This window comes from Mya arenaria, chromosome 17, assembly GCF_026914265.1.
Source record: "Mya arenaria isolate MELC-2E11 chromosome 17, ASM2691426v1".
Lineage (NCBI taxonomy): Eukaryota > Metazoa > Mollusca > Bivalvia > Myida > Myidae > Mya > Mya arenaria.
The window spans coordinates 49,190,895-49,207,027 of record NC_069138.1 but is presented as its reverse complement, the minus strand read 5'-3'; the positions used below and the strand labels follow the sequence as shown (position 1 = coordinate 49,207,027).

The 16,133-nt window shown below is 33.4% G+C and overlaps 1 protein-coding gene across 2 annotated transcripts; it reads left to right on the top strand.

Annotated features, from left to right (window-relative positions):
* The first annotated feature begins 1,456 nt into the window (after positions 1 to 1,456).
* LOC128224724 (uncharacterized) lies at positions 1,457 to 14,051 on the top strand. Of its 2 annotated transcripts, none has more exons than XM_052934704.1 (5): positions 1,457 to 1,552; positions 6,775 to 6,947; positions 10,095 to 10,166; positions 10,629 to 10,976; positions 12,189 to 14,051. In XM_052934704.1, the coding sequence occupies exons 2-5, from the start codon at positions 6,909 to 6,911 to the stop codon at positions 12,429 to 12,431; spliced, it is 702 nt and encodes a 233-aa protein (XP_052790664.1). In that variant the 5' UTR covers positions 1,457 to 1,552; positions 6,775 to 6,908; the 3' UTR covers positions 12,432 to 14,051. The 2 variants fall into 2 exon arrangements, with proteins under 2 accessions (XP_052790664.1, XP_052790663.1); XM_052934703.1 differs by lacking the exon at positions 1,457 to 1,552 and adding an exon at positions 1,784 to 1,982.
* The last annotated feature ends 2,082 nt before the right edge of the window (positions 14,052 to 16,133 follow it).

The following is a 16,133-nucleotide window of genomic DNA, read 5'->3' as shown; positions in this document are numbered from 1 at the left end:
TATGTTTCTAAGTCAATCAGGGGCCAACACTTGTATTAAGGATAATGTGGAGTTATGTAACCTGATTGTGTGATGATCCTGAACAACTGTGTGAAGAATTAAGTCAATCGAATGAATGGTATAGAAGTTATCAATAAATATCCCAACCTGCTTTAAAACTTTAACCTAAGTTCCATAGTCAATCAGGGGCTAAAATTTGTATAAAGGATAATATGGAGTTAGCTAACCTCATTACGTGATGGCCCTGAATAACTGTGTGAAGTATTAAGCGAGTTGAATGAAGGGTATTGGACTTATAAGTGAAAATGCCAACTTGCCCTAAAACTTTATCCGGACGCCGACGCTGGGACGAGTAGTATAGCCCTCCTTAGTTTTCGAATAGTCGAGCTAATAATCCATAATTAGTGAAAATGCTTCCATTTGAAAACATAATATGATTTTGAAAGCATGGTACATGTACCGCAAATCGACTACTCGAGGTACTCGGAAGAAACTGATCAGTGATAAAATTCAGGATTTTACTTGAATAAAAAACAATATACTATCGTTCTATTGTTATTATTTTAGGGAATAAAGACGCATTGAGATAATTGATAAGGTGATGGCGATGGATAACAGATAATAAAAATATTGCAAAAAAAACAATGTTCAATTTCAAAAAGGTAAGCATGGCTTAGCAAGAAATTAACGTTATATGCAACGCCAATCCTAAATTGTAGGTTCTAAAAACAACGTTAGTTGAGTTGACTAGAAAATGTATGTAAGTAATAAATATAATGAAAATTGAATATCACGAATCCAAAACGTACTTAACGCGAAGACTTGAATACAATTACCACACTAGTTTAAATTAAATGTGAAATATTAATTTTACACTTCCCTTGTCAATCATAACGATATAACATGAACTGCTAAATCTAGCATAAAAAGTTCCGGGTTTATATATCTATAATATGTATGTGGCATTTTTCACCGATGCTACTTAGGTCCAAGGTCTGCAGTATAGTACAGTCAGCTGAGCTTTATTTTATGTTGCCTATTCCATCATCTAACCTTTGGAAACAACATTTGCGTCTGCGAACCTCTGCGTGTAATATAAGGCTTTTACAAAACTATACAGGTCTGTGACAAGGGCAAAACAATTAATACCAGTGTATGGCGAAATTTTGGCGATAGTTCGTATATATTTAATCGGATTCATGCTACAATTTGGAATAACCGGTAAGATTTTTGTATCATTTCGATGTAAAACTGATTATTCTTTGCGCAGAACGCAGTAATATGCTTAGGATTGGTATATTAGCTATAAAATTCATGTCTAAACTGGACGTTTACCGTTTTCATGACGAAGTGTGTTGGGAAAGTTTCTTCTCTTGTCAATTATAACCCTAGTGGATTTTTTGATTTTATAGAATGTTGAAATGTCGTCGACAAATCATGATTAATAGTTGTATTGTGTCCCATGACGTGATAATCAGCCCATAAAATGTTGTTGTTTTTTTCATGTTCAGGATCAAGATTACCCAGCTGAGGCTACAGTCAACTATTTAAAGTAAGCCAGGGGCAGCTGTTGGGATCTCATATTACATTCAAGTCTCGGTGTACGCACCTGCGATTTCTGATTAGTGCATTACCTTATGCAACTCGCTCTCTGTATAATTCAAACCGATCGTATCTATTTACTTTCTATTTTTCTATTAACGTTATGTCTAGCCATTGCACTTTTGCAGCTGATAAGAGAGAATGAACCTTTGTATCCGCTTAGATAAAAAGAACCGACGCCATTTTTTTCAGAAGATTATGGTTTCAAGCAATTATAAATTAAATTTTGAAACACTTAATATTTGGAGGATACAGTTTGATAAACATTTGCTTTTATTACCGGGTATACTGTTCAAGAAGGATAAGTGCAGTTTCATTCAAATAATACTACTTGATAAGAAACAAGGACAAATTACGCCGAATAAGAATGCATACTCAAGGTAAGTAAACACATTGACCATTTCCTAATATTCCAATTAAAAAATTCAAATCTTGATGTTCACAATATGTGTTTTAGTAAAAACATTGAAAACATAATTTAGAAATGCGGATCGAACAACGCGAGCGAAGCCATTTTGAGTAATACTCTTCTCTGAACTTTAATGTCATGGTTTAATTGAATGGCAGCATTTTTTTCCAAAATTGTTGCATTTTGAACCATCAGACCATATTTGAACGAACACGATGATAAACAAAGATTATCATTTTGTCAAGCCTGATTACTGATATGTAAAACAATTGACTGAAAAAATATAGAGAAAGTTTCATTTTTGTGCTTTATTTTAATTGAATCAGATATGCTTTCAATGCAAAATGTCTTGCTTGTAATACTGTTTGCTGTATAATGTTTACATATTCTTTCCAGCCGCAAATAAAATCCTTTACAAGTATACCAAAATAATAATATAAACTAACCAAAATTCTAAATTCACATAATTGGAAACTGCTTCCTAAAAATGGAACTATATGAGATTAAACTTTATTTATTTTACAAGTACGAAGACATTTATATAAGCTTATTCTAAGTCACTATCGTTTGCACGATGATATACAAGTTTGTGGGCTTGTGCTGACAGGGCAACCTAAGAGCCCGGATTAAACCCAACAGTTCGCTTGTTTACCACTAACCAAGTTCACATGCCAATGCCGGGAAACCAACTTTAGGTGAGAAGCAAGTGTGCCAATCACTGCGCTAACTGGAAAACCAAGAGGAATGACAAGCAAGTCTCTTAAATTCGCCATTATTGTGTTAATGACTATTCCAAGATGCATCAAGGGTTCGATCAAACGTTTGAAGAACGTGACATTTATATTCAAAATCTTAAACTTAAATGTATACCATATACTATTAAGCTGAAACATCCAGGGACAATTTTGAACACATTTTTGTAAAATAAACTTTATTATTATTCTTTGTTCAATAGCACCTTTAACGCTTTTCACAACCTATTTGCAAAATTTTGATCTAGCACCGACCATATAGGTCCATGGATATATTTATGAACGTTTAACCTCCAAATTATTCTTATGATGACACGTTTCATGACACCTCCATACAAATCGATCCAATAACAAGGTGCCATGTACATTTTGATTTATTAATATAGTTGACCGTGTGATGTATAACTACATTTGGTAGGTCATGTGACCACGAAAACGGACTTCTTTTCTTTTTTGAACAGTCGGAAAAACCGTGCTGCAGAATCCTATCAATAGTCCACCGACAATCGACCTCAACAATAACTCGTCAAGCAATTTCCATCGCCTTGCATGATAATGCAAAAAATCGGCGGAAAAATCTACATGAACACTTACCCCACCAGCAAATGCTGAATAATGTGCGTCATTCAACGACAGTTAATTTCATTTCTGTGGTGAACAACAACAACTCACTTACAACAGAAATTGATCATATCATAACCGGTGCAGTTCTGAACTTACATCACTTTGTTATTTTATATATCCACATGAAGTAAATCCATTGAACGTTGGCTTTTGTTTGTAAACACACTCGTGATCTTGGACCATGACTTGTGACTTGCGGATTATTTGTTACTTGAATAGATAATTGTTTGGTGTCTGTCCGATGTTCATGCACTTTCAAAAGTAGAAAGCAGTACGTTTTATAGCGATAATAATATTGAAACAAGCTGTTTTTACCTAGAAACATTCTCTATTTCACGTCCGATTTCAGTTGAAATAAAGAACAAAAATACAAACTGCGATAAAATTATCATTATTATTATTATTATTATTATTATTATTATTATTATTATTATTATTATTATTATTATTCATTTTAGGCCGTATATTTCCAACATCAGTATCAATAAGCGGTATTCTTTTAAATGATACCAAATATACATGGTGTAACCTCATTTTCAATGAGTTGGTTGGGCACCGTAAACACACAATAGTTTGAGGATAGTCATTTTATTTTTCGATTTAATAATTATTTTAGATAGAAGATGATTTTATTTCATTTCAAACATTCAAAAAACATGGTTTCAATGAAATAAGTCGAAATGACCCTTGATCATTGCAAAAGCTGATACATATTCTAATATATATTTATATGGCGATCATAATCAATAGTTCAAATGTAAAAACATTTAATATTCGAGCATGTATAGCACATAGATAAACTATACACACAAAGAAATGAAAGTAATATGCGTTTAAATTCAAGGCTTAAACTCTTTATAAATTATTACGCTACATAGTTAACTCTTTCCTTATTTCAAAAGCTCTAAATACAAAAACTGCAAGATTTTTAACTACATTAACATTCTTCGACATAAAAAGCGCAATTGTTTTATACATGCTTGGATGACGACGATAGTATCGAGGTAAGTATTTTTGTCTAATATCGGTATACATGTTACATTCAAAAAGAAAGTGGAATTCATCTTCTAAAATGTTACAAGATGGACATATCCTATTATCAATATCTGTACGGTTCCATCGACCGGTTTCAATACTTAATCTATGAGATGATAACCTCAATTTGCTGAGAGCAATCCTATATTTTTCAATATTAACGCATTTTAAATAAAACTGAAAATCAAAGCCAAAAATATTTCTATAAAACAATGCCCTAGAAGATTCAGTGAGCCTACTATGAAGGTTTTGAACACAATTATCCGTTAGTCTTTGTTTAAAAAGTGATAGAAAACTCGTGTAGACTCCTACACCTTGTACTAACCAGACATGATAGAAACCCAATGAGCTTAGAACACTTTTAACCTATGTTGCCCAGTTATGTTTTAAAGGACGAATCTCAATATCATCCAATATGAGTTTATAAATAAGATTAATGTATTTGTGTTCCGGAGAACAAATAACCTTAAACCAGTACTTAATCATGCTTATAGTGCTGTGTGTCTGAATATATAGTCTACCGGTCTCTGTTAGGATAAAATCATTTTGTGTAATAGTTTTCACAGATAATATATATTTGATAAATTGAGTATGTATCCTTTCTATATGAATTATTTTAATAGATCCCCATACTTCAGACCCATATAACAAAATTGGCTTAATAAATTTATCGAAGAGCTCAATTTTATGTTCTGGAGTAATATTAACGAATTTATTTAGGTATTTTCTTAATTTGTATATCGCCTTTTGCGCTTGACCAGCTAAGGTTTTTATGGCCTGCATAAACGATCCTCCTGTTGTAAAAACTATTCCTAAGTACGTAAAGTTATTTACAATTTCAATGGTGGCATCGTCATATAAAAACTCCAGATCTCTAGGCACTCTTCCACCTTTTCTAAAAATTGACACTTTTGTTATCCCCCGCCTATGAAATAGGAAGGGGGGTATTGAAATGGCGTTGTCCGTCCTTCCTTCCGTCCGTCCGTCCGTCCGTCTTTCCTTCCGTCCGTCCTTCCTTCCGTCCGTCCGTCCGTCACCTGCGTTTTCTTAGTAACTAGCCAGTAGAATTTCATGAAACTTAAAATAAATATGAACCACTATACTGCAATGATGCCCGTCCAAAAAAATTGGTCAATTGTCCTTGGAGTTATTGCCCTTGATTTTTTGAAAAATGCACATTCACAGCCATTTCTCAGTCACTAGCTGGCAGAATTTCATGAAACTTAAAATAAATATGAATTACTATACTGGGATGATGCCTGTTCATTTTTTGGATTGGTCAATTGTACTTGGAGTTATTGCCCTTGATTTTTTGAAAAACTCATTTACAGCCATTTCTCAGTAACTAGTTGGTAGAAATTCTTGAAACTTGAAATAAATATGAACCAACATACTGCAATGATGCCTGTTTATTTATATTTTGGATTGTGTAATTTCTATATGAGTTATTTGCCCTTGATTTATTAAAAGATCCATGTTTGCAGCCTTTTCTATGCAACTAGCTGGTAGAATTTCATGACACTTGGAATAAATAAGAACCAACATACTGTGATGATGCCTGTCTACTTATCTTTTGGATTGGTCAATTTTCCTTAGAGTTATTGCCCTTGACTTATTAAATTTAACCTTCAAGCACAAACAAGCCATCAAGCACAAACAAGCCATCGTTGGCGGGGGATATCTTTTCACTGAAAATGCTTGTTTTATTTATATTAACTTTTAATTTCCATTGTTTGCAGTACTCACCTAGTATATCAAGATTAAATTGGAGTTCTTACGCAGAATTTGCAAAAATTACAATATCGTCTGCATACATAAGTAAGAAAAATTCAATAAATTAGTACCCCTTTTGCCCCCTTCAAATAAAGTGTTTCTTCCAAGTCATTAATATAAAGAGAAAACAATATTGGCGAAAGACATTCACCTTGCCGCCACCCTAGATGACTTTCGAATATAGTACCTACGTCGTTCTGAAGCTTAACTCTTGTATATACATGACTATACATGGGTTTTATAACTTATAAGTCTACCCCGAATACCAAGTCTATATATTTTAAACCAAAGATTTTCCCTTACAATGTAGTCAAAAGCTTTAGTAAAATCAATAAACGTACAGTCATATTCAAATCAAAACTAACCTTTGATAAACCATAACACCAAAGTTGTTCCTCAACTTGTTTATCCAAAATGTGTACGATCTAAAGAGCCATGTTACTTTCGGAGATGTTTTTGGTGTACAGAAATAGTTTTATTTTACAAATCAAATTGAATTTAGTTAATATCAAGTGAATTCTTAGCACTGAAAATAGCTCATTAAAAATGTTAACATTCCGAATACGACTATTATTGCAGTTGCCGGAAGTGTAGAGAGCACGAGATCCATTGAACGTACAAAGAGGTGTATCCGTATAACAGCATGGGCCACACGAGTACTAGCTCTCCTCAGCATTGCGTTTTGCATCGTGTCGTTTGCTGTAGTCGGTGAAATGGTGTTTGGACTCTGTTTGATGGTTACAGCCATCCTTGTAAGTAGTGGGCAGAGGTCAAATCTATCATAAGCATTTAATTATGAACTCAATGACAAAAATAACTATATTATTTCATTTTTCTAATGGTTTTTATTCAGAATTAGTTTTTAATGAATGAGGTGTATAACCGGCATGTTTAAATGTTATTATTTAAGGGTTAATTATTATTTGTCGTTCGTTTATACAATATAAACTCGGCCACGATTTTACAAATCCATAAAGCGCGCATAAAATATTTGGTGGTGGCAGTGATTTTGGTTGTAATACTTTTATAATCAAGAAATTACTGATATATTTTAACTCCTGTTTAACGAATGCGTGACCCATGTGAGTTGGCAAGAAAATTGTGGTCACGGTGACTTTATGGATAACTTTCAGTTCAAGATAAAAAAAAATAGCGTCATATTTTTTTTTTCATTTAACGTTTTCCAACAAATTGAAGTTTAATTTTTTGACAATTGTTTTTACTCGACAAATACATGACACTTTGACAGTCTCCATTCATTTCATGTATTTCACTGTTGTTTTATAATACGTTATGTAATTTTAAAATGTTCTTCTATAGTATAAGAGATACCATTACATCTTTCCAATGATGGAAAAATGCATTTCGACATTATTTAACTTGTTAAAACATTTAAACAGGATATATTTATATCTTTTTATCAGTTGCTTATGTACATGTGCCGTGCTATATTTAGCCATAAAGTATTAAGATTTATACGTACGGTGATTCACCAACGCCCAATCAGAGTGTCGCTTTCTTGCCAAACGCCGCCAACAAAGGTCACGAAAAATCGACAGGTTCATACATAATGAATTCAAATTGCATGGTTCAGAAAATCTAGTACGAATGTAAATATTGATGTATGAATTCATTGCTCAATATTTAAGAAAAATTGCATTATCTGGAAACAAGGTATTTCTGTCGGTAAAATGTGACCTTTATTCTTGTTCATTTTCGGTCATAAAACCTTTCAAATAAAAGCATCATAGTATAAACAGGCAATATACAATTTAAATAGTAAATGAAAAATTGATAATAGGACGGGCTCAGATTCTTATTTCTAACACTAAGATTTAACGAACTATTTAAAAATTCTTGTCCTTTTGTACGCCGATGATACAATTATACTGGCCAGATCACAAAACGATTTTCAGAATTGCCTTAGTGATTTTAACGAATATTGTCAGCATTGGAAGCTCGAGGTCAACATAAACAAAACAAAGGTCATGATATTTGGGGCGAACAGAAGATCGTGGAGACATTATAGATTTACACTGAACAACGAAGAGCTAGAAATCGTTGATAACTATAAGTATTTAGGAATGGTATTTAGCCCAACTGGGAAATTTAATAAAGCCAAAGAATATTTAGCCCAACAAGCAAAAAAGGCTTTTCATTTCCTATACAGAAGAATTAATAAACTTGACTTACCAATTGATCTTCAACTTAAACTATTTGATCATACTATTGTTCCTATATTAACTTACTCTTGTGAAATCCTAAGATTTGAGATTACCGAAATTTATGAAAAAAATCATCTAGATCTTTAAGGAAAATAACAAATTCAAGGAAAAGTACACCTGCACATATGTTATATGGCGAGCTTGGCAGAGAACCGCTTAAAATTACAATTCAAAATAGAATGATTGCTTATTGGACCAAACTAGTACTATTTGAGGACTTATACGCGCATCAATAGTTTACCGCTCGATGCGACAAAGTAACCTAAATTTTAAATGGCTTAATTAAATAAAGTTTATTTTTGACTCCACTGGTAATTCAAATTTGTTCGAAAATCAAATAAACGTAAATGTTAAGTTCACAAGTTATAGTATATCGAAAATATTAAAAGACCAGTACTTACAATTTTGGCACGAAAAAATGAGATCGTCGAATAAAAGACTATTTTATAGTAGCTTTAAGCAAACGATTACACAAGAGAAGTGTTTAACTATCATTCCACTAAATCATGCTTTAAATTTATACAAACTTAGATCATGTAATTTTAAATTTCCAACTTTAGCATGGCAAGGAATAGAATACACGCACAGGCGGTGTCCGCTCTGTCAGTCAGACATTGGCGACAGCTACCATTACATATTAACGTGCACAATTTTTCAGGATCAAAGAAAAAGCTTCATTTCATGATATTATTGGCAGCATCCAAATATAGCGAGCTCCTAAGTACAAGTAATAAAAAAACTCTCGTTAATCTGTCGAAGTTCGCCAGATATTTGATGAATCACGTGAAATTTTAACAATACTTAATTACTCTTCTTTTTCTTACCTCGAGGCTTATATTCCAAATCACGCAGCGATCATTATCTCTACAAAGTCCATTTTTCATAACTAGTTAAATCTAAATAATCTCATATTAAATTTGTAGCAAGTCCAAGACCACTTACACCATTCATAAATTTCTGCACGTGCTTTTTGTACCGTTAACAACGAAACGAGGCGAATTTCCATTCATAAAATATCCCGAGTTTAAGGGACTTGTTTTTACTACAGATCTGTTAGCAGATCAACGAGCAGTATACATGCCAAATTCTTAAGTTGTACACCTTTGTATTACATTGATTTCCTTAATCATGCCTGTTAGCGATTTGTCACTGTACCCGGTGGTAAAATTGCCTAAATTGTTATTTTCCGTCATGTTGTTTACCCAATTGCCTGTATATGTTATAACATGTCTGTTGTAACGATATGTTACCGTGACAAAATAAAAAGTGAATGTGTGTGTGAACTAACGGAATGTTTTAGGCGGTTAGTCGTTATTTGTTTGGTGAAATAATAATTCCACTTATCCTGTATATTTGTTTTCTTATCTTTTCAACCCAATTAATGATTGCCAAAATATAGTTCACAAATGCATTTTGGCCTCAGGAAATAGTTGACTGGTCCTTTCCCGATCTCGGGCAAATAGTTGTAAATATTTTGCTCGAAAAGCTTTTCAAAAATTGTACAAGGTTCCACTCCATATTAGTTTCCGTCGATTGTTTTAAAAACAGTCGTCCTCGTCGCTTTATTCTCCTATTGTCAACTTATCAACCCCACTTTTTTCTTCCTTAGATATTTCAGAAGTCAACTTCACTGCCATCAAATAACACTGAAGATGTATTGAATATTTCTTTCAGAGTGTTGTGAGCACGTTAAACTTCAGCTGTTGCTGCTATTCTGATTGTTCAAGAAACACAAAGACTGAGCAAGTACGTAACTTTTTTAATTAATATATATCGTACAAATATTAAGATTGAATTTAATAGAAATCGGTGTGTAAAAAAAGGTTTTGGTCTTGGCGCGGTATGTAATGTCTAAACGACTTAACGATTGTATGTGCAGTGACGAATTGTTTGCAATTGTTATATTTGCACTTATTATACGCAAAATATTTCTGAAAAAATGAAAAACCAAATCTGTAAAAAAACGCTTCAAATTTATTTGGACGTAGCGTATGTTTTGGCCGGTTGAACATCGGCAGCTTCAATGACGTCACTTTTTTCCTCGACCCCATTTAACAAACAAAAGCGTCGTTTCTGTACTGCCATTGAGTTATTCCGAAGATTTGTCTTTCATCGAATGACATGAAATTAGAAGAAAAAGCATGTATATAAGGAATGCAATAGGGATGCAAATACATCTTAATGAGCAACATTAATCATCTTTTTCAGGTAATGGGATATTGTGGCGTCTACGTGTGGATGTTCATGAGCAACATAGGCTACATCATAATTTTGGGGTACATATTGCTTCTTTGGGAAGTACCAAGACGCAACGACTATTTTAACTACGAGTCCAATACAAACGAGAGCATGGCGTTATTGTACACAATAATTGCATTTTCCTTAATCGACACGTTCTTCCTTTCGATGTTAAACCTTTACTCGGTTTGCCTTGTCTACAAGTACGGTTGTTGCTTCATGCATGAGATAGATAGGTATCACTCTGAGCAAGGTGTTGAAACGGCAGTCGTGATGAATCAACATATAACTATTGTTGAGCGAGGTCTACCGGGTAACGTAAGTTCGTGGCTTTAATCATTATATTTTTTAAATCATTTGTGGTGTAGTGACAACGTATTACTAGTTTATCACATTAATATATAAATGTTTAGCATCGCATGTTAACCAGATGTGTCACAACAACTCCTGGCGTCATAAGCGGGACTTAAACACATGCTTTCCGAGTTTGAAACTTGGTATGTATGTTCCTTATATAAATATGTAGCTTGCGATTGTTTTTAGTTTTGGTTTGGTCAAAGTCACTAAATGAGTAAAATGGTTTCCGCGCAATAAAAAAAATCGCAACTTGGCATAAAGCATGCTAATTAAAATTACATTGGGATTGCATTTGGGATTATTGAATCAAGATCAATGTAACTATAATTGGATTAGGTACCTTTGCTTTGGGTTGATTTTGGGGTCGGTAGAATAAAGATGAAGGTCACTGTTACAAAAAAAGAGGAACCAATTACTTTTAACCTCAATACGTTTTTATGCAATCGATGTATAGAAATGAAACTTGTTGTGTATTAATCTTATATGAAGACAAAAATTAGAGTTGCTTTAGGTTGTTTGGATTAAGGTCAAGGTCGCTGCTACTAAAATTATACAAACGTTGGTTTCTTATATCCATATACTGTATGTAAAGTGATGAAACTTGTTGCATAGGAAGAATATGCAAAATGATTTAAGTTATTAGTTCATTACAGTGATGAAACTTGGTATGTTGAAAATTAATACGTTTTTAGGATTGCATTTCGGGTCAAGAATTTCAGTTTATATGATGCTTATATGGAAAGTTATCATTGGATTGGATTTAGGAGTGTGGTCAAGGAAACTGTTATTACCAAAAGAATGTGCTTAATAACTGGATGCCCATATTTCTGATTGCATAAGTGAAAAACCTGGTGTCTTCGCATTTTGACCTTTCTAGCTACTTACTTATAGTGTATCTATATCGCAACAACTAAATCACTATCAATATTTCTGTTGGGAAGAAAAGCACAAAACTCCGCGAACAGCACTGTGGATACATACTATATATAAACAATAGGTATGTTTATCAAGAATTGTTAGGTACCGCCTTGGAACGGTCAGTAAAATGTAAATTTACTTGTTAATATATGTCTTTAATTGACTTTGTCATAGTGATAGATACTAATTGGTACATAATGAAACGAGTAACATGGTAAAATTAAATAAAGGTGGTGTGTTTATTCATTTTGTCAGGGTTTGCAGTTCACAAATGCTACAGTAGGTGCTCAGCAAACATTTACCAACCCAGGGATGCAGTACTCCAAATACCAGCCATATCCTGCCGGACCTTATTACTTGGCTGCACCTTCCCATCAAGCTGTTGGTTTAGCAACTGACATGGTGGGCGTGTCCGTTCAATCAACACTGGCGGGAACGAGTGGACAGCCGATCAGCCCTCCACCATACACTGAAGCTACTCCAAATGTGAAACTATAGTGATCAAATAATGAAGACCGTTTCTTGCCAAAATACATCGTCACATCAGGCAATAACAATTATAGAACTAAACGATAATCATATTTGTAAACATCCCAAAGTGAAATATCAGTAAATTTAACAACATTACAAACCAAGCTAATCCGATCCTTTTGTTTCAAACAATGTAATGCCAAATTTATAAATCTACATTTTAAATAAAATATCCATGTAAATAACCTTTTGGTGAAATGTATAATTATATATTTTTAAAACATTTATGTACTTGTGTGTAGCGCTGTAGTGTGATATTTCAAAGCTTTATAGTGCTTAAGTTGCATATGTTGTCTTTAAAACCTGATGTATATATATCTAAAATAATTAAAACGCCTCGGGTGCGAGTTGACCACAGGGTGAAAAACATCAAATGAAAACGTGGTGGGATGCTTGTCATTGTATTTCTATAATTTCAGTAATATTTGTTGAATGTCCCATTTGTGACTCCTTATTCTCGAACGTGTAACAATCATATTTAAGTGGATATTTTTAGGATATATATTTGTATTGCTGTTATGTTATCGACTTCTTGTTTTACTAAAACTTGTTTTTCTTTGTGAATTTTACATTTTACTGACCGTTCCAAGGCGGTACCTAACAATTCTTGATAAACATACCAATTATATATATATACTTAGAAGTATTTATGCACTGTGGTAGAGTTGTGTGCTGTTCTATGTTTCTTGTTTGTGAATTTGTGTTCTATGTCTTTGGCGTTGCCCATTGCCACTAAACCGGGTTTATGTTTAAACTTTTTGCTACTGAGCATGTTTCTGTAGCTTTTTGCATATATATTGTTCGCTGAGTTGTTATCTGATATGCTTGTTAGCAGAACGATAAGGTACAATAACATCTATTGAATTTACCCTAGACACAAATGTTATACTCTGCTAGCCTAGCAATGGCATAGTTTACCATACAATACATCTAAGATAAATAACATACATCAGTATTATGGATAAAAAATAAAATGACGCATGCGTGTTCTGTCTGGGTCGATTGTAAGTTGTTTTTCTCACGTGCTGTGTCACTAAACCAGATTTCTTGTTACATTTTTGGCTGCATGGTTTTTTCCGTTTTAAAATTGTATTCCAGTTGTTATGCACGGTGGTTATTATCAAATTAAAGATTGTAATACAAAGGTAAATAGCAAAAATACATTGTTACAAACTACATCCATTTAAATCCAATACACGAGGTTTAAGTAATTGCCAAAAAACACTAAAACAATGTTCAATACACGGACATAAAAGGTGAAACAAACCAACTGATTTTTTTTTAAATTGTACAACATGAAACCAACAGATTCTTTCTAATAGTATGTATTGTATAATTTGTGCCAGTTATTTAACATGAATGCGAGTATTTGTGTCCCGTTTTTGTCAACATATTTATTTATCTAGGTTTGATCATATATAATTTGCTTTGTTTCCTTATCTGTCAAATGTGGTTTTCCAGCATTGAATGTACATGTTTTGTTTTGTCAATTCAGAATAGAACATTTAAGATATATCTTAAAAATAATCAATGAAATAGACTCTACAAGGAAACAGTTTTATATTTTAAAATAAATTCTAAACATCATAGTGTTTGAACCTTGCTAACAGGATGACAATATTTAAAAATATCTTACCAGAGCTGATAGTATATTTATCATATCATAACTTTTGTGACCAATCCCGTGCAAACGCTTATATCAAACAAAAGAAGGCTCGAGCATGCTTTTCTTTAAATGGATCTGTTGTGAATTGTGAATCCGTCCGAAAATGAGTTTCCAAATACATCATCATCAGTTTAAAACAGGAATTTACCATATATGTCATATTAAACGAGCAGGGTGTATTTCTGTTTAAGATCTCGCGCGCTAAACAAGAACCACTATATAACTATTTAAAAAAAATATTAATACACAACTTTCTGCAATTTTTATGGCACTCAGAAAATGTTTATAATAGAGTGTTTTTTTTTTCAATAAACGCATGATGTGAACAGATGCTCTAAAATGGGTTCGTATAAATGCTTTTCATCGTTTTTTTTTTTGTTTTCTTTTTTTTTTTTTTTTTTTTTTTTTTGGGGGGGGGGGGGGGGGTAGGGTTAAGTTCATCATTGTTCATGTAACAGAATTGGAAAATAGACCCTCAAGTGCGTTTTATAAGGGCATGCACATTTGATATTATACTTACGGTAAGAACATACATGTATTATGATTTATGACGTACACACATCCACATAAAGTTCCGATGAATAAGTGTGCAAAGTGCAAATGTGTGGTCATAACAGGTACAACCAAATATAGGGATGAACTACAAATGTTCTTCGTCTGTCTCACTCAGATTTCGCATATGTATCAAACTTATTTAGTAGTGATGGCCGGTTTTAATCATTGCAAAATCAAACCTGGAATATTAAGGGTAGGAATAAGCTGTGAAGTCCTTTTACTCTCAAAATGTGCTGACCAAATTCGACATCTAAAACATTGCAACATTTTGCACTTCTTTTTTTAACAATCAAACCGATAACAACTATTCTTTGCAAAGGTGTAAATCTTTACATGGACATCGACACTAATCTGCTTGAAATTGATGCTTACACAACCTCTAAACAAGCAACTTATGCGCGGTAGGCGGTGTTCCTCCGTCCGCCTGTGGATTTCTTTTACATTTTCAATGCAAAATGGCACAATAAGATTGTTCAAATAATGGCTCTGTGGTCAGAAGTGGCCCTGCCCAGGCGGTTCCTGGTTTCCTTCATACTCATATAGTAACTTTGAAAATCTTCTCTAAAACAAAAGGTCAAGACTTTTGATAACTTGTATGTAGCCTCATGTAATGGCTGTTAATTAAAATAGTTCAAATTATGTTCCTGTTGCCAAAGCGTGTTTGCCCTTTTTTCTTCTCTGAAACCGCAAGCCACTGACTGTTGAAATAAGGAATGAAGCCACATGTAATGGCCATTTACCCAGTTTGTCTAAACTGTCCCTGTACATGAGGCTCCAGGTTTACCATATACTTTTATAGTCTAATGTTAAAAATCTTCTATTAAACTCCATTCCACAGGCTAGCTTCATGGTGTGGCTCTAACCAAACTTGTTCAAATAATGCCCCTGGAGTCAAAACTGACCAGGCCCCTGGGCTGGTATTCATAAAATATCTTATAACCAGGAATATACTTAACTTTGAAATGACTTATGTTAGGAAATGACTGATGAATACCAACCCAGGGATCCAATTATATCTCATCTAAAATCACAAGACCAAGACCTTTAATACTAGTATTAACCTCATGAGTGCTAAGAAACTAACTACAACCATAGCAACCAATGTCCTTCTTAGCAACCAGTGACTTCCTTAGAAGTTTATAACTTCCTTATCAACCACTCAGTTAAAAGCATCAAATGATTTCCTTAGCAACCAATTACTTTCTTAACAACCCCTTTCTTCTTTAGCATACAACGGCCTCCTTAGTAACCAAGGACATCCTTAGCAACTAATAACTTCCCTATCAACCATTTACTTATAAAGAGACCAATGATTTTCTTAGCAATCAATCACTTCCTCGGCAGCCACTCTCTCATTTATCAACCAATGACCTCTTACATAGCAAATAAAAACTTCTTAAACAACCACTAACTTCTTAAGCAACTGATGACCTCCTTAGCAACCATCG